The 26,657-nt window shown below is 41.6% G+C and overlaps 3 protein-coding genes across 3 annotated transcripts in view; 1 reads left to right on the top strand and 2 right to left on the bottom strand.

Annotated features, from left to right (window-relative positions):
* The window catches only part of LOC135575108 (doublecortin domain-containing protein 2-like), a 492,912-nt gene that overhangs the window by 152,174 nt on the left and 314,081 nt on the right, over nucleotides 1–26,657 (top strand). The gene's annotated exons all lie outside the window — the stretch shown is intronic.
* Nucleotides 1–26,657, bottom strand: part of LOC115118989 (lysophosphatidylcholine acyltransferase 1-like) — a 113,273-nt gene that overhangs the window by 13,053 nt on the left and 73,563 nt on the right. Inside the window, 6 exon segments of the mRNA XM_065027306.1 lie at nucleotides 6,495–6,648; nucleotides 8,174–8,299; nucleotides 9,962–10,044; nucleotides 15,600–15,654; nucleotides 21,628–21,662; nucleotides 25,006–25,064. Coding sequence (XP_064883378.1) covers nucleotides 6,495–6,648; nucleotides 8,174–8,299; nucleotides 9,962–10,044; nucleotides 15,600–15,654; nucleotides 21,628–21,662; nucleotides 25,006–25,064 — 512 coding nt within the window.
* LOC135574909 (uncharacterized) lies at nucleotides 14,287–15,294 on the bottom strand. Its single transcript, XM_065027035.1, has one exon. It carries the CDS (start codon nucleotides 15,292–15,294, stop codon nucleotides 14,287–14,289), a length of 1,008 nt encoding a protein of 335 aa, XP_064883107.1.

The following is a 26,657-nucleotide window of genomic DNA, read 5'->3' as shown; positions in this document are numbered from 1 at the left end:
TGTATAATATCTAGTGTATAATATCTAGTGTATAATATCTAGTGTATAATATCTAGTGTATAATATCTAGTGTCTAATATCTAGTGTATAATATCTAGTGTATAATATCTAGTGTATAATAATAATATCTAGTGTATAATATCTAGTGTATAATATCTAGTGTATAATATCTAGTGTATAATATCTAGTGTATAATATCTAGTGTATAATATCTAGTGTATAATATCATATCTAGTGTATAATAATAATATCTAGTGTATAATATCATATCTAGTGTATAATATCTAGTGTATAATATCTAGTGTATAATATCTAGTGTATAATATCTAGTGTATAATAATAATATCTAGTGTATAATAATAATATCTAGTGTATAATATCTAGTGTATAATATCTAGTGTATAATATCTAGTGTATAATATCTAGTGTATAATATCTAGTGTATAATAATAATATCTAGTGTATAATATCATATCTAGTGTATAATATCTAGTGTATAATATCTAGTGTATAATATCTAGTGTATAATATCATATCTAGTGTATAATATCTAGTGTATAATATCTAGTGTATAATATCTAGTGTATAATAATAATATCTAGTGTATAATAATAATATCTAGTGTATAATATCTAGTGTATAATATCTAGTGTATAATATCTAGTGTATAATAATAATATCTAGTGTATAATATCATATCTAGTGTATAATATCATATCTAGTGTATAATAATAATATCTAGTGTATAATAATAATATCTAGTGTATAATATCTAGTGTATAATATCTAGTGTATAATAATAATATCTAGTGTATAATATCATATCTAGTGTATAATATCATATCTAGTGTATAATATCTAGTGTATAATATCTCTAGTGTATAATATCTAGTGTATAATATCATATCTAGTGTATAATATCTAGTGTATAATATCTAGTGTATAATATCTAGTGTATAATATCATATCTAGTGTATAATATCATATCTAGTGTATAATATCTAGTGTATAATATCTAGTGTATAATATCATATCTAGTGTATAATATCTAGTGTATAATATCATATCTAGTGTATAATATCTAGTGTCTAATATCTAGTGTATAATACTAGTGTATAATATCATATCTAGTGTATAATATAATATCTAGTGTATAATATCATATCTAGTGTATAATATCTAGTGTATAATATCTAGTGTATAATATCTAGTGTATAATATCTAGTGTATAATATCATATCTAGTGTGTAATATCTAGTGTATAATATCTAGTGTATAATATCATATCTAGTGTATAATATCTAGTGTATAATATCTAGTGTATAATATCATATCTAGTGTGTAATATCTAGTGTATAATATCTAGTGTATAATATCATATCTAGTGTATAATATCTAGTGTATAATATCATATCTAGTGTATAATAATAATATCTAGTGTATAATAATAATATCTAGTGTATAATATCTAGTGTATAATATCATATCTAGTGTATAATAATAATATCTAGTGTATAATAATAATATCTAGTGTATAATATCTAGTGTATAATATCTAGTGTATAATATCTAGTGTATAATATCATATCTAGTGTATAATATCTAGTGTATAATATCTAGTGTATAATATCTAGTGTATAATATCTGTATAATATCTAGTGTATAATATCTAGTGTATAATATCTAGTGTATAATATCTAGTGTATAATATCTGTATAATATCTAGTGTATAATATCTAGTGTATAATATCTAGTGTATAATATCTAGTGTCTAATATCTGTATAATATCTAGTGTATAATATCTAGTGTATAATATCTAGTGTATAATATCATATCTAGTGTGTAATATCTAGTGTATAATATCTAGTGTATAATATCATATCTAGTGTATAATATCTAGTGTATAATATCATATCTAGTGTATAATATCTAGTGTATAATATCTAGTGTATAATATCATATCTAGTGTGTAATATCTAGTGTATAATATCTAGTGTATAATATCATATCTAGTGTATAATATCTAGTGTATAATATCTAGTGTATAATATCTAGTGTATAATATCATATCTAGTGTGTAATATCTAGTGTATAATATCTAGTGTATAATATCATATCTAGTGTGTAATATCTAGTGTATAATATCTAGTGTATAATATCATATCTAGTGTATAATATCTAGTGTATAATATCTAGTGTATAATATCTAGTGTATAAATAATATCTAGTGTATAATAATAATATCTAGTGTATAATATCTAGTGTATAATAATAATATCTAGTGTATAATATCTAGTGTATAATATCTCTAGTGTATAATATCTAGTGTATAATATCTAGTGTATAATATCTCTAGTGTATAATATCTAGTGTATAATATCTAGTGTATAATATCTAGTGTATAATATCTAGTGTATAATATCATATCTAATATCTATGTATAATATCTAGTGTATAATAATCTAGTGTATAATAATAATATCTAGTGTATAATATCTAGTGTATAATATCTAGTGTATAATATCATATCTAGTGTATAATATCTAGTGTATAATAATAATATCTAGTGTATAATAATAATATCTAGTGTATAATATCTAGTGTATAATATCTAGTGTATAATAATAATATCTAGTGTATAATATCTAGTGTATAATATCTAGTGTATAATAATAATATCTAGTGTATAATATCTAGTGTATAATATCTAGTGTATAATAATAATATCTAGTGTATAATATCTAGTGTATAATATCTAGTGTATAATAATAATATCTAGTGTATAATATCTAGTGTATAATATCTAGTGTATAATAATAATATCTAGTGTATAATATCTAGTGTCTAATATCTAGTGTATAATATCTAGTGTATAATATCTAGTGTATAATATCTAGTGTATAATAATAATATCTAGTGTATAATATCTAGTGTATAATATCTAGTGTATAATAATAATATCTAGTGTATAATATCTAGTGTATAATATCTAGTGTATAATATCTAGTGTATAATAATAATATCTAGTGTATAATATCTAGTGTATAATATCTAGTGTATAATAATAATATCTAGTGTATAATATCTAGTGTCTAATATCTAGTGTATAATATCTAGTGTATAATATCTAGTGTATAATATCTAGTGTATAATATCTAGTGTATAATATCATATCTAGTGTATAATAATAATATCTAGTGTATAATATCTAGTGTATAATAATAATATCTAGTGTATAATATCTAGTGTATAATATCTAGTGTATAATATCTAGTGTATAATATCATATCTAGTGTATAATAATAATATCTAGTGTATAATATCTAGTGTATAATAATAATATCTAGTGTATAATATCTAGTGTATAATATCATATCTAGTGTATAATAATAATATCTAGTGTATAATATCTAGTGTATAATAATAATATCTAGTGTATAATATCTAGTGTATAATATCTAGTGTATAATATCATATCTAGTGTATAATAATAATATCTAGTGTATAATAATAATATCTAGTGTATAATATCTAGTGTATAATATCTATCTAGTGTATAATAATCTAGTGTATAATATCATATCTGTAGTGTATAATATCTAGTGTATAATATCTGTATAATATCTATGTATAATATCTAGTGTATAATATCTAGTGTATAATATCTAGTGTATAATATCTAGTGTATAATAATAATATCTAGTGTATAATATCTAGTGTATAATATCTAGTGTATAATATCTAGTGTATAATATAATATCTAGTGTATAATAATAATATCTAGTGTATAATATCATATCTAGTGTATAATATCTAGTGTATAATAATAATATCTAGTGTATAATATCTAGTGTATAATATCTAGTGTATAATATCTAGTGTATAATAATAATATCTAGTGTATAATAATAATATCTAGTGTATAATATCATATCTAGTGTATAATATCTAGTGTATAATATCTAGTGTATAATAATAATATCTAGTGTATAATATCTAGTGTATAATATCTAGTGTATAATAATAATATCTAGTGTATAATATCTAGTGTATAATAATAATATCTAGTGTATAATAATAATATCTAGTGTATAATATCATATCTAGTGTATAATATCTAGTGTATAATAATAATATCTAGTGTATAATAATAATATCTAGTGTATAATATCTAGTGTATAATATCTAGTGTATAATAATAAATATCTAGTGTATAATATCTATCTATATGTATAATATAATATCTAGTGTATAATATCTAGTGTATAATAATAATATCTAGTGTATAATAATAATATCTAGTGTATAATATCTAGTGTATAATAATAATATCTAGTGTATAATATCTAGTGTATAATATCTAGTGTATAATAATAATATCTAGTGTATAATATCTAGTGTATAATATCTAGTGTATAATAATAATATCTAGTGTATAATAATAATATCTAGTGTATAATATCTAGTGTATAATATCATATCTAGTGTATAATAATATCTAGTGTATAATAATCTAGTGTATAATATCTAGTGTATAATATCATATCTAGTGTATAATAATAATATCTAGTGTATAATATCTAGTGTATAATATCTAGTGTATAATATCATATCTAGTGTATAATAATAATATCTAGTGTATAATAATAATATCTAGTGTATAATATCTAGTGTATAATATCTAGTGTATAATAATAATATCTAGTGTATAATATCTAGTGTATAATATCTAGTGTATAATATCTAGTGTATAATATCATATCTAGTGTGTAATAATAATATCTAGTGTATAATATCTAGTGTATAATATCATATCTAGTGTATAATAATAATATCTAGTGTATAATAATAATATCTAGTGGATAATATCTAGTGTATAATATCTAGTGTATAATATAATATCTAGTGTATAATATCTAGTGTATAATATCTAGTGTATAATATCTAGTGTATAATATCTAGTGTATAATATCTAGTGTCTAATATCTAGTGTATAATATCTAGTGTATAATATCTAGTGTGTAATATCTAGTGTATAATATCTAGTGTATAATATCTAGTGTATAATATCTAGTGTATAATATCTAGTGTATAATAGTGTATAATATCTAGTGTATAATATCTAGTGTATAATATCTAGTGTGTAATATCTAGTGTATAATATCTAGTGTATAATATCTAGTGTATAATAGTGTATAATATCTAGTGTATAATATCTAGTGTATAATATCTAGTGTATAATATCTCTAGTGTATAATATCTAGTGTATAATATCTAGTGTATAATATCTAGTGTATAATAGTGTATAATATCTAGTGTATAATATCTAGTGTATAATATCTAGTGTATAATATCTAGTGTATAATATCTAGTGTATAATATCTAGTGTATAATATCTAGTGTATAATATCTAGTGTATAATATCTAGTGTATAATATCTAGTGTATAATATCTAGTGTATAATATCTAGTGTATAATATCTAGTGTATAATATCTAGTGTATAATATCTAGTGTATAATATCTAGTGTATAATATCTCTAGTGTATAATATCTAGTGTATAATATCTAGTGTATAATATCTAGTGTATAATATCTAGTGTATAATATCTAGTGTATAATATCTAGTGTATAATATCTAGTGTATAATATCTAGTGTATAATATAATATCTAGTGTATAATATCTAGTGTATAATATCTAGTGTATAATATCTAGTGTATAATATCTAGTGTATAATATCTAGTGTATAATATCTAGTGTGTAATAATAATATCTAGTGTATAATATCTAGTGTATAATATCTAGTGTATAATATCTAGTGTATAATATCTAGTGTATAATAGTGTATAATATCTAGTGTATAATATCTAGTGTATAATATCTAGTGTATAATATCTAGTGTATAATATCTAGTGTATAATATCTAGTGTATAATATCTAGTGTATAATATCTAGTGTATAATATCTAGTGTATAATATCTAGTGTATAATATCTAGTGTATAATATCTAGTGTATAATATCTCTAGTGTATAATATCTAGTGTATAATATCTAGTGTATAATATCTAGTGTATAATATCTAGTGTATAATATCTAGTGTATAATATCCAGTGTATAATATCTAGTGTATAATATCTAGTGTATAATATCTAGTGTATAATATCTAGTGTATAATATCTAGTGTATAATATCCAGTGTATAATATCTAGTGTATAATATCTAGTGTATAATATCTAGTGTATAATATCTAGTGTATAATATCTAGTGTATAATATCTAGTGTATAATATCTAGTGTATAATATCTAGTGTATAATATCTAGTGTATAATATCTAGTGTATAATATCTAAGTCCAATATAAAACTCTAATATTGAAATAGACACTATAGGGAACATATATTTCTGTTTTCTGAGTTTTGGGAAGTTGAGAAACGTGTAACTTCGGCCTTCAAAGCGTCTAATGGGATGATATTATATTAAGTGCGTTTCCTTACCTCGTTGAAGAGGGAGAAGATGTCTCTGAGCATGTCTGACACAGGGACATCAAGGTAGTGGGCAAAGGCTTCCAGACCCAGCTTCTCTCCCTCCATCTTCCTGGCTCTGTTACCAAACTCCTGCAGTACCTTCTCCACGTTCTGGGGCTTCAACCTGAGCAGGTAACATCAACACATGAATACAGAGTCTCTACATTCTGGGGTTCAACCTGACCAGGTAACATCAACACATGAATACAGAGTCTCTACATTCTGGGGTTCAACCTGACCAGGTAACATCAACACATTAATACAGTCTCTACGTTCTGGTGTTCAACCTGACCAGGTAACATTAATACAGTCTCTACATTCTGGGGTTCAACCTGACCAGGTAACATCAACACATGAATACAGAGTCTCTACATTCTGCGGTTCAACCTGACCAGGTAACATCAATACAGTCTCTACATTCTGGGGTTCAACCTGACCAGGTAACATTAATACAGTCTCTACATTCTGGGGTTCAACCTGACCAGGTAACATCAACACATGAATACAGTACAGTCTCTCACACATAATAATTCTGGGGTTCAACCTGACCAGGTCTCAATACAGTCTCTACATTCTGGTGTTCAACCTGACCAGGTAACATCAACACATGAATACAGTCTCTACATTCTGGGGTTCAACCTGACCAGGTAACATCAACACATGAATACAGAGTCTCCACATTCTGGGGTTCAACCTGACCAGGTAACATCAACACATTAATACAGTCTCTACATTCTGGGGTTCAACCTGACCAGGTAACATCAACACATGAATACAGTCTCTACATTCTGGGGTTCAACCTGACCAGGTAACATCAACACATTAATACAGTCTCTACATTCTGGGGTTCAACCTGACCAGGTGACATTAATACAGTCTCTACATTCTGGGGTTCAACCTGACCAGGTAACATCAACACATTAATACAGTCTCTACATTCTGGGGTTCAACCTGACCATCAACACATTAATACAGTCTCTACATTCTGGGGTTCAACCTGACCAGGTAACATTAATACAGTCTCTACATTCTGGGGTTCAACCTGACCAGGTGAACATTAATACAGTCTCTACATTCTGGGGTTCAACCTGACCAGGTAACATCAACACATTAATACAGTCTCTACATTCTGGGGTTCAACCTGACCAGGTAACATTAATACAGTCTCTACATTCTGGGGTTCAACCTGACCAGGTACATTCTGTCTCTACATTCTGGGTTCAACCTGACCAGGTAACATTAATACAGTCTCTACATTCTGGGGTTCAACCTGACCAGGTGACATTAATACAGAGTCTCTACATTCTGGGGTTCAACCTGACCAGGTGACATTAATACAGTCTCTACATTCTGGGGTTCAACCTGACCAGGTAACATTAATACAGAGTCTCTACATTCTGGGGTTCAACCTGACCAGGTGACATTAATACAGTCTCTACATTCTGGGGTTCAACCTGACCAGGTACATTAATACAGTCTCTACATTCTGGGGTTCAACCTGACCAGGTGACATTAATACAGTCTCTACATTCTGGGGTTCAACCTGACCAGGTAACATTAATACAGAGTCTCTACATTCTGGGGTTCAACCTGACCAGGTAACATCAACACATTAATACAGTCTCTACATTCCCGGGGTTCAGCCTCACCCCAGTCTCCGGACCAGCTTGGCGAACTCCAGCAGGCAGGTGTCAACAGGGAGTCTGAGTTGACCCTCAGCCATGGCCAGTTGACAGTCTTCAAACGAGTAGTCAGTAATGGGGATGTCCAGGGCCCTGGAGAGGAAGGATAGAGACTTGAAACAGAGTGTGAACTAGGATAAGGTCTGATATACAGGCCTCTAACCAGTAGTCCAGTGTTTTCAGAAGCGGTCCTCGTGACCCTCAGCTGTTTCATACATTTCATCTGTTCCAACATTTACACCTGATTCAACTAGTCAAACAACCAGCAAGTCCCTGATTGGTTGAGTCTAGGGGTGATGGGGCCCATCTAGAGCCCTGGGGAACAGTAGACAGACTAGAGCATGAGGAGAGAGTTAACCAGTAGTCTGTGATGGGGCCATCTAGAGCCCTGAGGAACAGTAGACAGACTAGAGCATGAGGAGAGAGTTAACCATTAGTCTGTGATGGGGCCATCTAGAGCCCTGAGGAACAGTAGACAGACTAGAGCATGAGGAGAGAGTTAACCAGTAGTCTGTGATGGGCCCATCTAGAGCCCTGAGGAACAGTAGACAGACTAGAGCATGAGGAGAGAGTTAACCAGTAGTCTGTGATGGGGCCCATCTAGAGCCCTGGGGAACAGTAGACAGACTAGAGCATGAGGAGAGAGTTAACCAGTAGTCTTTGATGGGGCCATCTAGAGCTCTGAGGAACAGTAGACAGACTAGAGCATGAGGAGAGAGTTAACCAGTAGTCTGTGATGGGGCCATCTAGAGCTCTGAGGAACAGTCGACAGACTAGAGCATGAGGAGAGAGTTAACCAGTAGTCTGTGATGGGGCCCATCTAGAGCCCTGGGGAACAGTAGACAGACTAGAGCATGAGGAGAGAGTTAACCAGTAGTCTGTGATGGGGCCATCTAGAGCTCTGAGGAACAGTAGACAGACTAGAGCATGAGGAGAGAGTTAACCATTAGTCTGTGATGGGGCCCATCTAGAGCCCTGAGGAACAGTGGTTAGACTAGAGCATGAGGAGAGAGTTAACCATTAGTCTGTGATGGGGCCATCTAGAGCCCTGAGGAACAGTAGACAGACTAGAGCATGAGGAGAGAGTTAACCAGTAGTCTGCGATGGGGCCATCTAGAGCCCTGAGGAACAGTAGACAGACTAGAGCATGAGGAGAGAGTTAACCAGTAGTCTGTGATGGGGCCATCTAGAGCCCTGAGGAACAGTAGACAGACTAGAGCATGAGGAGAGAGTTAACCAGTAGTCTGCGATGGGGCCATCTAGAGCCCTGAGGAACAGTAGACAGACTAGAGCATGAGGAGAGAGTTAACCAGTAGTCTGTGATGGGGCCATCTAGAGCCCTGAGGAACAGTAGACAGACTAGAGCATGAGGAGAGAGTTAACCAGTAGTCTGTGATGGGGCCATCTAGAGCCCTGAGGAACAGTAGACAGACTAGAGCATGAGGAGAGATTTAACCAGTAGTCTGTGATGGGGCCATCTAGAGCCCTGAGGAACAGTAGACAGACTAGAGCATGAGGAGAGAGTTAACCAGTAGTCTGTGATGGGGCCATCTAGAATCAACAAACTAGAAGCTGTTGAACTGAAATATACACCAGCCACACACATTAGACTAACACACTTTAGTATCCTACAGTCTCTAGGCTGGTGTTTCTAAGCACGGCAGCCTGAGGGCTGAGGCATCTGGCAGACCCCGTGAAGGCCTATGGGAGGCCAAGTGTGTGTGTGTGTGTGTGTCTGTGTGTCTCAGGACTCACTTGGCCATCAGGCGCCTGACGTTGTGAGCAAACAGAGCCGGGTTGTTCTTCTCCTCTTCTGATGGAGTGTAGACAGGAAGGAACTGAGGAGAGAAGAAGAAGACAGAACCCAGCGATGTCACTCCTCTATGGGAAGTCAAGTGGGAAACGGCTAAAGCAATAACAACTGAGATGATATGGGCTCTAAAGGGGAAGAGAGAGATAACACTCTCCCTAACACTCTACTAGACATTCTGTAACTACAGTCTATTGGTACAGCAAAGTGAAACCTGTCTGTCGGGAACAACAATAGGTGTTTCTGCTGTCAGTCTCAAAGTCTTTTCAGAAAGGCCAAGGTAACATGGGCTGAGGTCCTCTAACTGGGCTATGAGAAAAGGGACAGAGCGGTGGAACTAGGGACAAGGGACAGAGTAGTGGAACTAGGACAAGGGACAGAGCGGTGGAACTAGGGACAAGGGACAGAGTAGTGGAACTAGGACAAGGGACAGAGCGGTGGAACTAGGGACAGAGTAGTGGAACTAGGACAAGGGACAGAGTAGTGGAACTAGGACAAGGGACAGAGTAGTGGAACTAGGGACAGAGTAGTGGAACTAGGACAAGGGACAGAGTAGTGGAACTAGGACAAGGGACAGAGTAGTGGAACTAGGACAAGGGACAGAGTAGTGGAACTAGGACAAGGGACAGAGTAGTGGAACTAGGACAAGGGACAGAGTAGTGGAACTAGGACAAGGGACAGAGCAGTGGAACTAGGACAAGGGACAGAGCAGTGGAACTAGGACAAGGGACAGAGTAGTGGAACTAGGACAAGGGACAGAGTAGTGGAACTAGGACAAGGGACAGAGTAGTGGAACTAGGACAAGGGACAGAGTAGTGGAACTAGGACAAGGGACAGACTAGGACAAGGGACAGAGGTGGAACTAGGACAAGGGACAGAGTAGTGGAACTAGGACAAGGGACAGAGTAGTGGAACTAGGACAAGGGACAGAGTAGTGGAACTAGGACAAGGGACAGAGTAGTGGAACTAGGACAAGGGACAGAGTAGTGGAACTAGGACAAGGGACAGAGTAGTGGAACTAGGACAAGGGACAGAGTAGTGGAACTAGGACAAGGGACAGAGTAGTGGAACTAGGACAAGGGACAGAGTAGTGGAACTAGGACAAGGGACAGAGTAGTGGAACTAGGACAAGGGACAGAGTAGTGGAACTAGGACAAGGGACAGAGTAGTGGAACTAGGGAGCAAGGGACAGAGTAGTGGAACTAGAGAGCAAGGGACAGAGTAGTGGAACTAGGACAAGGGACAGAGTAGTGGAACTAGGACAAGGGACAGAGCAGTGGAACTAGGACAAGGGACAGAGTAGTGGAACTAGGACAAGGGACAGAGTAGTGGAACTAGGACAAGGGACAGAGTAGTGGAACTGGACAGAGTAGTGGAACTAGGACAAGGGACAGAGTAGTGGAACTAGGACAAGGGACAGAGTAGTGGAACTAGGACAAGGGACAGAGTAGTGGAACTAGGACAAGGGACAGAGTAGTGGAACTAGGACAAGGGACAGAGTAGTGGAACTAGGACAAGGGACAGACCAGTGGAACTAGGGACAGAGTAGTGGAACTAGGACAAGGGACAGAGTAGTGGAACTAGGGACAGAGTAGTGGAACTAGGACAAGGGACAGAGTAGTGGAACTAGAGAGCAAGGGACAGAGTAGTGGAACTAGGACAAGGGACAGAGTAGTGGAACTAGGACAAGGGACAGAGTAGTGGAACTAGGACAAGGGACAGAGTAGTGGAACTAGGACAAGGGACAGACCAGTGGAACTAGGGACAGAGTAGTGGAACTAGGACAAGGGACAGAGTAGTGGAACTAGGGACAGAGTAGTGGAACTAGGACAAGGGAACAGAGGACAGGGAGTGGAACTAGGACAAGGGACAGAGTAGTGGAACTAGGGACAGAGTAGTGGAACTAGGACAAGGGACAGAGCAGTGGAACTAGGACAAGGGACAGAGCAGTGGAACTAGGACAAGGGACAGAGTAGTGGAACTAGGGAGCAAGGGACAGAGTAGTGGAACTAGGACAAGGGACAGAGTAGTGGAACTAGGACAAGGGACAGACCAGTGGAACTAGGACAAGGGACAGAGCAGTGGAACTAGGACAAGGGACAGAGTAGTGGAACTAGGACAAGGGACAGACCAGTGGAACTAGGACAAGGGACAGAGCAGTGGAACTAGGACATACACTATATATACAGAAGTATGTGGACACCTCTTCAAATTAGTGAATTAGGTTATTTCAGCCACAACCATTGCTGACAGGTGTATAAAATCGAGCACACCGCCATGCAATCTCCATAGACAAACATTGGCAGTAGAATGGGCCTTACTGAAGAGCTCAGTGACTTTCAACATGGCACCGTCATAGGATGCAACCTTTCCAACAAGTCAATTAGTCAAATTTCTGCCCTGCTAGAGCTGCCCCCCGGGTCAACTAGAAGTGCTGTTACTGTGAAGTGGAAGGAGCAACAACGGCTCAGCCGCAAAGTGGTAGGCCACACAAGCTCACAGAACGAGAGGGCTGAGTGCCGCCATTGGATTATGGAGCAGTGGAAACGCGTTCTCTGGAGCGATGAATGTTTGAGACTGTTTGGCAGATGCCAAGAGAATCCTACATGCCCCAATGCATAGTGCCAACTGTAAAGTTTGGTGGATGAGGAATAATGGTCTGGGGATGTTTTTTCATGGTTCGGGCCCCTTAGTTCCAGCGAAGGGAAATCTTAACGTTACAGCACACAATGGCATTCTAGATGATTCTGTGCTTCCAACTTTGTGGCAACAGTTTGGGGAAGGCCCTTTCCTGTTTCATCGTGATGATGCCCCTGTGCACAAAGCGAGGTCCATACAGAAATTGCCCAACATCAGCACCCGACTTCACTAATGCTCGTGTCTGAATGGAAGCAAGTCCATGCAGCAACGTTCCAACATCTAGTGGAAAGCCTTCCCAGAAGAGTGGAGGCTGTTATAGCAGTAATGTTCCAACATCTAGTGGAAAGCCTTCCCAGAAGAGTGGAGGCTGTTATAGCAGTAATGTTCCAACATCTAGTGGAAAGCCTTCCTAGAAGAGTGGAGGCTGTTATAGCAGCAATGTTTCAACATCTAGTGGAAAGCCTTCCCAGAAGAGAGGAGGCTGTTATAGCAGCAAAGTGGGGGAACCAACTTTCTGTTGGTCTCAGATAAACTACATGATCAAAAGTATGTGGACACCTGCTCGTCGAACATCTCATTCCAAAATCATGGGCATTAATATGGAGTTGGTGACCTATGTTCCCCAAAGACCTACTAAGTAACACGAGTAAAAAAATAAGAGATATCTAACTATACACTGTAGAGCTGGTACACAGTACAGTACACACTGTAGAGCTGGTACACAGTACAGTACACACTGTAGAGCTGGTACACAGTACAGTACACACTGTAGAGCTGGTACACAGTACAGTACACACTGTAGAGCTGGTACACAGTACAGTACACACTGTAGAGCTGGTACACAGTACACACTGTAGAGCTGGTACACAGTACAGTACACACTGTAGAGCTGGTACAGAGTACACACTGTAGAGCTGGTACACAGTACAGTCAGTACCTGTTTTGACGGCATCAAAGCGGGAGAAGCTCGTCAATAAGCCACCTAACGTCAGCTAGCGAGGCTAACTGTAGGGCTGGTACACACACGTCAGCTAGCGAGGCTAACTGTAGGGCTGGTACACACACGTCAGCTAGCGAGGCTAACTGTAGGGCTGGTACACACACGTCAGCTAGCGAGGCTAACTGTAGGGCTGGTACTAGCGAGGCTAACTGTAGGGCTGGTACACACACGTCAGCTAGCGAGGCTAACTGTAGGGCTGGTACACAGTACAGTCAGCTAGCGAGGCTAACTGTAGGGCTGGTACACAGTACAGTCAGCTAGCGAGGCTAACTGTAGGGCTGGTACACAGTACAGTCAGCTAGCGAGGCTAACTGTAGGGCTGGTACACAGTACAGTCAGCTAGCGAGGCTAACTGTAGGGCTGGTACACACACGTCAGCTAGCGAGGCTAACTGTAGGGCTGGTACACAGTACCGGACTGGGTACAGGGTATATGGGTACAGGACCCGCCCGGATCCCGGACTGGGTACAGGGTGTACAGGACCCGCCCGGGTCCCGGACTGGCTACAGGGTATATAGGTTCAGGACCCGCCCGGGTCCCGGACTGGGTACAGGGTATACGGGTCCCGGACTGGGTTCAGGGTATACAGGTACAGGACTGGGTACAGGGTATACAGGTACAGGACTGGGTTCAGGGTATACGGGTACAGGACCCGCCCGGGTCCAGGACTGGGTACAGGGTATACAGGTACAGGACTGGGTTCAGGGTATACAGGTACAGGACTGGGTACAGGGTATACAGGTACAGGACTGGGTTCAGGGTATACGGGTACAGGACTGGGTTCAGGGTATACGGGTACAGGACTGGGTTCAGGGTATACAGGTACAGGACTGGGTTCAGGGTATACAGGTACAGGACCCGTCCAGGACTGGGTTCAGGGTATACAGGTACAGGACCCGTACAGGACTGGGTACAGGGTATACAGGTACAGGACCCGTCCAGGACTGGGTTCAGGGTATACGGGTACAGGACTGGGTTCAGGGTATACAGGTACAGGACTGGGTACAGGGTATACAGGTACAGGACCCGTCCAGGACTGGGTTCAGGGTATACGGGTACAGGACTGGGTTCAGGGTATACAGGTACAGGACTGGGTACAGGGTATACAGGTACAGGACTGGGTTCAGGGTATACGGGTACAGGACTGGGTACAGGGTATACAGGTACAGGACTGGGTTCAGGGTATACAGGTACAGGACTGGGTACAGGGTATACAGGTACAGGACTGGGTACAGGGTATACGGGTACAGGACTGGGTTCAGGGTATACAGGTACAGGACTGGGTACAGGGTATACAGGTACAGGACTGGGTACAGGGTATACAGGTACAGGACTGGGTTCAGGGTATACAGGTACAGGACTGGGTTCAGGGTATACAGGTACAGGACTGGGTACAGGGTATACAGGTACAGGACTGGGTACAGGGTATACAGGTACAGGACTGGGTTCAGGGTATACAGGTACAGGACTGGGTACAGGGTATACAGGTACAGGACTGGGTTCAGGGTATACGGGTACAGGACTGGGTTCAGGGTATACAGGTACAGGACTGGGTTCAGGGTATACGGGTACAGGACTGGGTACAGGGTATACAGGTACAGGACTGGGTTCAGGGTATACGGGTACAGGTAGATCCATGAGGACCTGTGTTTTTTTTAAATCTCTCTGATCAAAAAACAAGTATTCCTGATATGTGGTAGATGCAACACGCCAACATGGCCTGTGAGGCCTGAACTCACCTCAATGATGAACTCATTGTACAGCTGGCACAGTGTGAGGCCTGAACTCACCTCAATGATGAACTCATTGTACAGCTGGCACAGTGTGAGGCCTGAACTCACCTCAATGATGAACTCATTGTGCAGCTGGCAGAGTGTGAGGCCTGAACTCACCTCAATGATGAACTCATTGTGCAGCTGGCACAGTGTGAGGCCTGAACTCACCTCAATGATGAACTCATTGTGCAGCTGGCAGAGTGTGAGCCACAGGATCTTAAACCTGCAATAAAATAAAATAAAAACATTGTCACATCAAGACATTTGGTTTACAGTGCAGGACATCGATATCATCAAGTCATAGCGAATACCAAAACAGTCAGATCACAAGGAGAAGTGTATAAATTCATGTTAATGTGTGTTTGATTTAACCGTCTGAAAGCAGGTTATATGGTAGTGGACAGAGACGTGGGGCGGCAGGTAGCCTGTTCCTAGACCAGTTAACCCACTGTTCCTAGACCAGTTAACCCACTGTTCCTAGACCAGTTAACCCACTGTTCCTAGACCAGTTAACCCACTGTTCCTAGACCCCACTGTTCCTAGACCAGTTAACCCACTGTTCCTAGACCAGTTAACCCACTGTTCCTAGACCAGTTAACCCACTGTTCCTAGACCAGTTAACCCACTGTTCCTAGACCAGTTAACCCCAAGTTAACCCACTGTTCCTAGACCAGTTAACCCACTGTTCCTAGACCCCCACTGTTCCTAGACCAGTTAACCCACTGTTCCTAGACCAGTTAACCCACTGTTCCTAGACCAGTTAACCCACTGTTCCTAGACCAGTTAACCCACTGTTCCTAGACCAGTTAACCCACTGTTCCTAGACCAGTTAACCCACTGTTCCTAGACCAGTTAACCCACTGTTCCTAGACCAGTTAACCCACTGTTCCTAGACCAGTTAACCCACTGTTCCTAGACCAGTTAACCCACTGTTCCTAGACCAGTTAACCCACTGTTCCTAGACCAGTTAACCCACTGTTCCTAGAGTTAACCCACTGTTCCTAGACCAGTTAACCCACTGTTCCTAGACCAGTTAACCCACTGTTCCTAGACCAGTTAACCCACTGTTCCTAGACCAGTTAACCCACTGTTCCTAGACCAGTTAACCCACTGTTCCTAGACCAGTTAACCCACTGTTCCTAGACCAGTTAACCCACTGTTCCTAGACCAGTTAACCCACTGTTCCTAGACCAGTTAACCCACTGTTCCTAGACCAGTTAACCCACTGTTCCTAGACCAGTTAACCCACTGTTCCTAGACCAGTTAACCCACTGTTCCTAGACCAGTTAACCCACTGTTCCTAGACCAGTTAACCCACTGTTCCTAGACCAGTTAACCCACTGTTCCTAGACCAGTTAACCCACTGTTCCTAGACCAGTTAACCCACTGTTCCTAGACCAGTTAACCCACTGTTCCTAGACCAGTTAACCCACTGTTCCTAGACCAGTTAACCCACTGTTCCTAGACCCCACTGTTCCTAGACCAGTTAACCCACTGTTCCTAGACCAGTTAACCCACTGTTCCTAGACCAGTTAACCCACTGTTCCTAGACCAGTTAACCCACTGTTCCTAGACCAGTTAACCCACTGTTCCTAGACCAGTTAACCCACTGTTCCTAGACCAGTTAACCCACTGTTCCTAGACCAGTTAACCCACTGTTCCTAGACCAGTTAACCCACTGTTCCTAGACCAGTTAACCCACTGTTCCTAGACCAGTTAACCCACTGTTCCTAGACCAGTTAACCCACTGTTCCTAGACCAGTTAACCCACTGTTCCTAGACCAGTTAACCCACTGTTCCTAGACCAGTTAACCCACTGTTCCTAGACCAGTTAACCCACTGTTCCTAGACCAGTTAACCCACTGTTCCTAGACCAGTTAACCCACTGTTCCTAGACCAGTTAACCCACTGTTCCTAGACCAGTTAACCCAATTGTTCCTAGACCAGTTAACCCACTGTTCCTAGACCAGTTAACCCACTGTTCCTAGACCAGTTAACCCACTGTTCCTAGACCAGTTAACCCACTGTTCCTAGACCAGTTAACCCACTGTTCCTAGACCAGTTAACCCACTGTTCCTAGACCTGTTAACCCACTGTTCCTGACCAGTTAACCACTGTTCCTAGACCAGTTAACCCACTGTTCCTAGACCAGTTAACCCACTGTTCCTAGACCAGTTAACCCACTGTTAACAGCACAGAGACCATTGTTCCTAGACCAGTTAACTGACTGTTCCTAGACCAGTTAACCCAGAGACTATTCTCTAGACCAGTTAACCGTGTTCCTAGACCAGTTAACCACAGAGACTATTGTTCTACTGTAGTGGTACCCACTGTTGTGACCTGTTAACCCACTGTTCCTAGACCAGTTAACCCACTGTTCCTAGACCAGTTAACCCACTGTTCCTAGACCAGTTAACCCACTGTTCCTAGACTGTTCCTAGACCTGTTAACCCACTGTTCAGAGTTAACCCATTGTTCTACTGACCAGTTAACCCACTGTTCTAGACCTGTTAACCCACTGTTCCTAGACCAGTTATTGTCTCACTGTTCCTAGACTGACTGTTCCTAGACCAGTTAACCCACTGTTCCTAGACCAGTTAACCCACTGTTCCTAGACCAGTTAACCCACTGTTCCTAGACCAGTTAACCCACTGTTCCTAGGCCGTCATTGAAAATAAGAATTGTTCTTTAACTGACTTGCCTAGTTAAATAAAAGGTAAAAATCAAATCAAATAAAGTGAGAATTCTAGCAGTCAGAAAAGTAGTGTCACGGGAGGAAGTGATGTGAAGGTTCTGGAAGAGAACGATTAACATCTCTGTTCACTGTTTCCTGTTCTGGGCTGACCGTGACCTGCTAACAGCACAGAGACAGTATTGTCTCTACTGTAGTGGTAGACTGACTGTGACCTGCTAACAGCACAGAGACAGTATTGTCTCTACTGTAGTGGTAGACTGACTGTGACCTGCTAACAGCACAGAGACAGTATTGTCTGTGACTGCTAACTGTTGTCTCTACTGTAGTGGTGGACTGACTGTGACCTGCTAACAGCACAGAGACAGTATTGTCTCTACTGTAGTGGTGGACTGACTGTGACCTGCTAACAGCACAGAGACAGTATTGTCTCTACTGTAGTGGTGGACTGACTGTGACCTGCTAACAGCACAGAGACAGTATTGTCTCTACTGTAGTGGTAGACTGACTGTGACCTGCTAACAGCACAGAGACAGTATTGTCTCTACTGTAGTGGTAGACTGACTGTGACCTGCTAACAGCACAGAGACAGTATTGTCTCTACTGTAGTGGTAGACTGACTGTGACCTGCTAACAGCACAGAGACAGTATTGTCTCTACTGTAGTGGTAGACTGACTGTGACCTGCTAACAGCACAGAGACAGTATTGTCTCTACTGTAGTGGTAGACTGACTGTGACCTGCTAACAGCACAGAGACAGTATTGTCTCTACTGTAGTGGTAGACTGACTGTGACCTGCTAACAGCACAGAGACAGTATTGTCTCTACTGTAGTGGTAGACTGACTGTGACCTGCTAACAGCACAGAGACAGTATTGTCTCTACTGTAGTGGTAGACTGACTGTGACCTGCTAACAGCACAGAGACAGTATTGTCTCTACTGTAGTGGTAGACTGACTGTGACCTGCTAACAGCACAGAGACAGTATTGTCTCTACTGTAGTGGTAGACTGACTGTGACCTGCTAACAGCACAGAGACAGTATTGTCTCTACTGTAGTGGTAGACTGACTGTGACCTGCTAACAGCACAGAGACAGTATTGTCTCTACTGTAGTGGTAGACTGACTGTGACCTGCTAACAGCACAGAGACAGTATTGTCTCTACTGTAGTGGTAGACTGACTGTGACCTGCTAACAGCACAGAGACAGTATTGTCTCTACTGTAGTGGTAGACTGACTGTGACCTGCTAACAGCACAGAGACAGTATTGTCTCTACTGTAGTGGTAGACTGACTGTGACCTGCTAACAGCACAGAGACAGTATTGTCTCTACTGTAGTGGTAGACTGACTGTGACCTGCTAACAGCACAGAGACAGTATTGTCTCTACTGTAGTGGTAGACTGACTGTGACCTGCTAACAGCACAGAGCACAGAGACCGTATTGTCTCTACTGTAGTGGTAGACTGACTGTGACCTGCTAACAGCACAGAGACAGTATTGTCTCTACTGTAGTGGTAGACTGACTGGGCACACAGCCAAAACAACATCACTACCACTATGCATTAGAAAGTAGAACAAAACACATCACAATTCAGCCTGTGGCTTTATCCAGAGACAAGGACAGCTTTCTCTCAGTCACAGTTTCCTGTATTTTGGCCATCAGTGTTCTGAGTTAACTGGACCATCTAGATTATACAGTAGAACTAATATCCTCTCAGTCCAGTCCAGTAGAGGTATGAAAAATGGACCATCTAGATTATACAGCCTGAACTAATACCTCTCATCCAGTAGACAATGGGACCATCTAGATTATCAGTCAACAGTTTCCTCCCAGTTTGGCCATCAGTGTTCTGAGTTAACTGGACCATCTAGATTATACAGTAGAACTAATATCCTCTCAGTCCAGTAGAGGTATGAAAACTGGACCATCTAGATTATACAGTAGAACTAATATCCTCTCAGTCCAGTCCAGTAGAGGTATGAAAACTGGACCATCTAGATTATACAGTAGAACTAATATCCTCTCAGTCCAGTAGAGGTATGAAAACTGGACCATCTAGATTATACAGTAGAACTAATACCCTCCCAGTCCAGTCCAGTAGAGGTATGAAAACTGGACCATCTAGATTATACAGTAGAACTAATATCCTCTCAGTCCAGTCCAGTAGAGGTATGAAAACTGGACCATCTAGATTATACAGTAGAACTAATACCCTCCCAGTCCAGTCCAGTAGAGGTATGAAAACTGGACCATCTAGATTATACAGTAGAACTAATATCCTCTCAGTCCAGTCCAGTAGAGGTATGAAAACTGGACCATCTAGATTATACAGTAGAACTAATATCCTCTCAGTCCAGTCCAGTAGAGGTATGAAAACTGGACCATCTAGATTATACAGTAGAACTAATACCCTCTCAGTCCAGTAGAGGTATGAAAACTGGACCATCTAGATTATACAGTAGAACTAATACCCTCTCAGTCCAGTCCAGTAGAGGTATGAAAACTGGACCATCTAGATTATACAGTAGAACTAATATCCTCTCAGTCCAGTCCAGTAGTGGTATGAAAACTGGACCATCTAGATTATACAGTAGAACTAATACCCTCCCAGTCCAGTCCAGGTATGAAAACTGGACCATCTAGATTATACAGTAGAACTAATATCCTCTCAGTCCAGTCCAGTAGAGGTATGAAAACTGGACCATCTAGATTATACAGTAGAACTAATACCCTCCCAGTCCAGTCCAGTAGAGGTATGAAAACTGGACCATCTAGATTATACAGTAGAACTAATACCCTCCCAGTCCAGTCCAGTAGAGGTATGAAAACTGGACCATCTAGATTATACAGTAGAACTAATATCCTCTCAGTCCAGTCCAGTAGAGGTATGAAAACTGGACCATCTAGATTATACAGTAGAACTAATACCCTCCCAGTCCAGTCCAGTAGAGGTATGAAAACTGGACCATCTAGATTATACAGTAGAACTAATATCCTCTCAGTCCAGTCCAGTAGTGGTATGAAAACTGGACCATCTAGATTATACAGTAGAACTAATACCCTCCCAGTCCAGTCCAGGTATGAAAACTGGACCATCTAGATTATACAGTAGAACTAATATCCTCTCAGTCCAGTAGAGGTATGAAAACTGGACCATCTAGATTATACAGTAGAACTAATACCCTCCCAGTCCAGTCCAGTAGAGGTATGAAAACTGGACCATCTAGATTATACAGTAGAACTAATATCCTCCCAGTCCAGTAGAGGTATGAAAACTGGACCATCTAGATTATACAGTAGAACTAATATCCTCTCAGTCCAGTCCAGTAGAGGTATGAAAACTGGACCATCTAGATTATACAGTAGAACTAATATCCTCTCAGTCCAGTCCAGTAGAGGTATGAAAACTGGACCATCCAGGGCAGTAGAGAGACACCACTATGCCTGGCAACGACCTGTGCTTCAGGGATCAGTCATTTGTAGAGTAATTAAAGTGTACTCACGCTCCAGGCCCCTGCCACGTCCAGGTGATTGTGTCCTGGCATGGGACAGGAGAGACACAGAATTTACTAAGATACAACATTATTCATCCAGGTAAGAAGTACGAAAACACAAGGTCATAACAACAACAACAACAACAACAACAACAGCTTAGTTATCAGGGATAGAGTAGTTTGTAGTTTAATTGGTTACCAGGTAGTTTGTGGTTTAATTGGAAACCAGGTAGTTAGTGGTTTAATTGGATACCAGGTAATTAGTGGTCTTGACCACTTGCTGTGTGGTCCCAGGGCTATAGGAGAGACTGACTGCCTGCTGTGTGGTCCCAGGGCTATAGGAGAGACTGACTGCCTGCTGTGTGGTCCCAGGGCTATAGGAGAGACTGACTACCTGCAGTGTGATCCCAGGGCTATAGGAGAGACTGACTGCGTGCTGTGTGGTCCCAGGGCTATAGGAGAGACTGACTGCCCGCTGTGTGGTCCCAGGGCTATAGGAGAGACTGACTGCCTGCTGTGTGGTCCCAGGGCTATAGGACAGACTGACTAGCTGCTGTGTGGTCCCAGGGATATAGGAGAGACTGACTGCCCGCTGTGTGGTCCCAGGGCTATAGGAGAGACTGACTGCCTGCTGTGTGGTCCCAGGTCTATAGGAGAGACTGACTGCCCGCTGTGTGGTCCCAGGTCTATAGGAGAGACTGACTGCCTGCTGTGTGGTCCCAGGTCTATAGGAGAGACTGACTGCCTGCTGTGTGGTCCCAGGTCTATAGGAGAGACTGACTGCGTGCTGTGTGGTCCCAGGGCTATAGGAGAGACTGAATAGCTGCTGTGTGGTCCCAGGGCTATAGGAGAGACTGACTGCGTGCTGTGTGGTCCCAGGGCTATAGGAGAGACTGACTGCCTGCTGTGTGGTCCCAGGGCTATAGGAGAGACTGACTCCCTGCTGTGTGGTCCCAGGGCTATAGGAGAGACTGACTGCCTGCTGTGTGGTCCCAGGGCTATAGGAGAGACTGACTCCCTGCTGTGTGGTCCCAGGGCTATAGGAAAGACTGACTGCCTGCTGTGTGGTCCCAGGGCTATAGGAGAGACTGACTGCCTGCTGTGTGGTCCCAGGGCTATAGGAGAGACTGACGCCCTGCTGTGTGGTCCCAGGGCTATAGGAGAGACTGACTGCCTGCTGTGTGGTCCCAGGGCTATAGGAGAGACTGACTGCCTGCTGTGTGGTCCCAGGGCTATAGGAGAGACTGACTGCCTGCTGTGTGGTCCCAGGGCTATAGGAGAGACTGACTGCCTGCTGTGTGGTCCCAGGGCTATAGGAGAGACTGACTGCCTGCTGTGTGGTCCCAGGGCTATAGGAGAGACTGACTGCCTGCTGTGTGGTCCCAGGGCTATAGGAGAGACTGACTGCCTGCTGTGTGGTCCCAGGGCTATAGGAAAGACTGACTGCCTGCTGTGTGGTCCCAGGGCTATAGGAGAGACTGACTGCCTGCTGTGTGGTCCCAGGGCTATAGGAGAGACTGACTGCCTGCTGTGTGGTCCCAGGGCTATAGGAGAGACTGACTCCCTGCTGTGTGGTCCCAGGGCTATAGGAGAGACTGACTGCCTGCTGTGTGGTCCCAGGGCAATAGGAGAGACTGACAAACGGCTATATGAGATACTGTCTCCCTGTTGTGTGGTCCCAGGGCTATAGGAGAGACTGACTAGCTGCTGTGTGGTCCCAGGGCTATAGGAGAGACTGACTGCCTGCTGTGTGGTCCCAGGGCTATAGGAGAGACTGACTGCCTGCTGTGTGGTCCCAGGGCTATAGGAGAGACTGACTGCGTGCTGTGTGGTCCCAGGTCTATAGGAGAGACTGACTCCCTGCTGTGTGGTCCCAGGGCTATAGGAGAGACTGACTGCCTGCTGTGTGGTCCCAGGGCTATAGGAGAGACTGACTGCGTGCTGTGTGGTCCCAGGGCTATAGGAGAGACTGACTCCCTGCTGTGTGGTCCCAGGGCTATAGGAGAGACTGACTGCGTGCTGTGTGGTCCCAGGGCTATAGGAGAGACTGACTGCCTGCTGTGTGGTCCCAGGGCTATAGGAGAGACTGACTGCGTGCTGTGTGGTCCCAGGGCTTTAGGAGAGACTGACTGTGTGCTGTGTGGTCCCAGGGCTATAGGAGAGACTGTCTGCATGCTGTGTGGTCCCAGGGCTATAGGAGAGACTGTCTGCGTGCTGTGTGGTCCCAGGGCTATAGGAGAGACTGACTGCGTGCTGTGTGGTCCCAGGCATCACTGATGGATGCCTCCATGTGTCCAGAGCCCATTCAGCCCAGCTGTTTACAGACAGAGCCCTAGCTCTAACACTAACACAATCAGACCTCAGTAAAGGGCACATCAAGTCAACCCCAGGAGGTTTTCCAGGAAGTCCCCATGAAACCCTGCTCAAGGTGTGGGGGGGATATCACACAGCTTAGACAGACCGCACAACAAATCACAGAACAACTAAATCAGTTGTCTGTCCTCACAGTTATATCTGTAACAGAGAGAGAGATTCAGGCAGACAGGGCTGATGCTCTTCTCAGCAGGGAGGGTGTTTATCAACCAGCCTGGCTGTTGTGTTGTGCTGCTGCTGTGTTCTAGTGTGTTGCTAGGTGTTGTGTTGTATTGCTAGGTGTTGTGTTGTATTGCTAGGTGTTGTGTTGTATTGCTAGGTGTTGTGTTGTATTGCTAGGTGTTGTGTTGTATTGCTAGGTGTTGTGTTGTGTTGTATTGCTAGGTGTTGTGTTGTATTGCTAGGTGCTGTGTTGCTAGGTGTTGTTGTGTTGCTAGGTGTTGTATTGTGTTGCTAGGTGTTATATTGTGTTGCTATGTGTTATATTGTGTTGCTAGGTGTTATATTGCATTGCTAGGTGTTGTATTGTGTTGCTAGGTGTTATATTGTGTTGCTAGGTGTTGTATTGTGTTGCTATGTGTTATATTGTGTTGCTAGGTGTTATATTGTGTTGCTATGTGTTATATTGCATTGCTAGGTGTTATATTGTGTTGCTAGGTGTTATATTGTGTTGCTAGGTGTTATATTGTGTTGCTAGGTGTTGTATTGTGTTGCTAGGTGTTATATTGTGTTGCTATGTGTTATATTGTGTTGCTAGGTGTTATATTGTGTTGCTAGGTGTTGTATTGTGTTGCTATGTGTTATATTGTGTTGCTAGGTGTTATATTGTGTTGCTAGGTGTTATATTGTGTTGCTATGTGTTATATTGTGTTGCTAGGTGTTATATTGCATTTGCTAGGTGTTGTATTGTGTTGCTATGTGTTATATTGTGTTGCTAGGTGTTATATTGCATTGCTAGGTGTTGTATTGTGTTGCTAGGTGTTTGGCTTTGTTGTGTTGTGTTTGCTTTCTTACCATTTTATTGGGGTATTTTATCACAACAGGCTGAACTGGCACCGCTGGGATGAACGCTCCTGTGTGACAAGACAGAAATCAACACCATTACACACACTGGACTACAGTCCCCTAAAACTAAGAAACTAGAATATTCTAGACCGCATACAAGAGCCTCGGCCCACGGCGACAGTAGCTAACCCAGATGTAAAATGTCCGTCCGCACGACTGGAAGTGGATCAAAGCATCCGCTAAATGGAATATATTATTATAATTATTGATATATTCATGTCCATTCAAATTAGTCATGAAGCTCCTTTTCATCCGTTTGTCCAATCAGAAACATGCCGTCCTGTGCAGAATATGTCATGAATCCTCTGATTGGAACAGAACTGAACATCTTTCAGTTAGACAGTGGTGATTGGTCTGATCTCAGCACCTGGGCGGACTAGGAGATATAGAGCAGTACGTGGACTAGGAGACACAGGGCAGTACGTGGACTAGGAGCCACAGGACAGTATGTGGACTAGGAGACACGGGGCAGTATGTGGACTAGGAGACACAGGGCCGTATGTGGACTAGGAGACACAGGGCAGTATGTGGACTAGGAGACACAGGGCAGTATGTGGAATAGGAGACGGGGCAGTTTGTGGACTAGGAGACACAGGGCAGTACGTGGACTAGGAGACACAGGGCAGTATGTGGACAAGGAGACACAGGGCAGTATGTGGACTAGGAGACACAGGGCAGTATGTGGAATAGGAGACGGGGCAGTTTGTGGACAAGGAGACACAGGGCAGTATGTGGACTAGGAGACACAGGACAGTATGTGGACTAGGAGATACAGGGCAGTATGTGGACTAGGAGACACAGGGCAGTATGTGGACTAGGAGACACAGGGCAGTATGTGGACTAGGAGACACAGGGCAGTATGTGGACTAGGAGACACGGGGCAGTATGTGTACTAGGAGACACATGGCAGTATGTGGACTAGGAGACACGGGGCAGTATGTGGACTAGGAGACACAGGGCAGTATGTGGACTAGGAGACACGGGGCAGTATGTGGACTAGGAGACACGGGGCAGTATGTGGACTAGGAGACACGGGGCAGTATGTGGTCTAGGAGACACGGGGCAGTATGTGGACTAGGAGACACGGGGCAGTATGTGGACTACGAGATACGGGGCAGTATGTGGACTAGGAGACACGGGGCAGTATGTGGACTAGGAGACACGGGGCAGTATGTGGACTAGGAGACACAGGGCAGTATGTGGACTAGGAGACACAGGGCAGTATGTGGACTAGGAGACACGGGGCAGTATGTGGACTAGGAGACACTGGGCAGTATGTGGACTAGGAGACACAGGGCAGTATGTGGACTAGGAGACACAGGTCAACATGGGTTCTGATCCAACATGTATAGCCTTGTGGTACCAGAGTCAACATGGGTTCTGATCCAACATGTATAGCCTAGTGGCACCAGAGTCAACATGGGTTCTGATCCAACATGTATAGCCTAGTGGTACCAGAGTCAAAATGGGTTCTGATCCAACATGTATAGCCTAGTGGTACCAGAGTCAACATGGGTTCTGATCCAACATGTATAGCCTAGTGGTACCAGAGTCAACATGGGTTCTGATCCAACATGTATAGCCTAGTGGCACCAGAGTCA

This window comes from Oncorhynchus nerka, linkage group LG14 (genome assembly GCF_034236695.1).
Source record: "Oncorhynchus nerka isolate Pitt River linkage group LG14, Oner_Uvic_2.0, whole genome shotgun sequence".
Taxonomy (NCBI): Eukaryota; Metazoa; Chordata; class Actinopteri; order Salmoniformes; family Salmonidae; genus Oncorhynchus; species Oncorhynchus nerka.
Note: the sequence above shows the minus strand (reverse complement) of the source record. Positions and strands in the feature narration are given on the sequence as shown.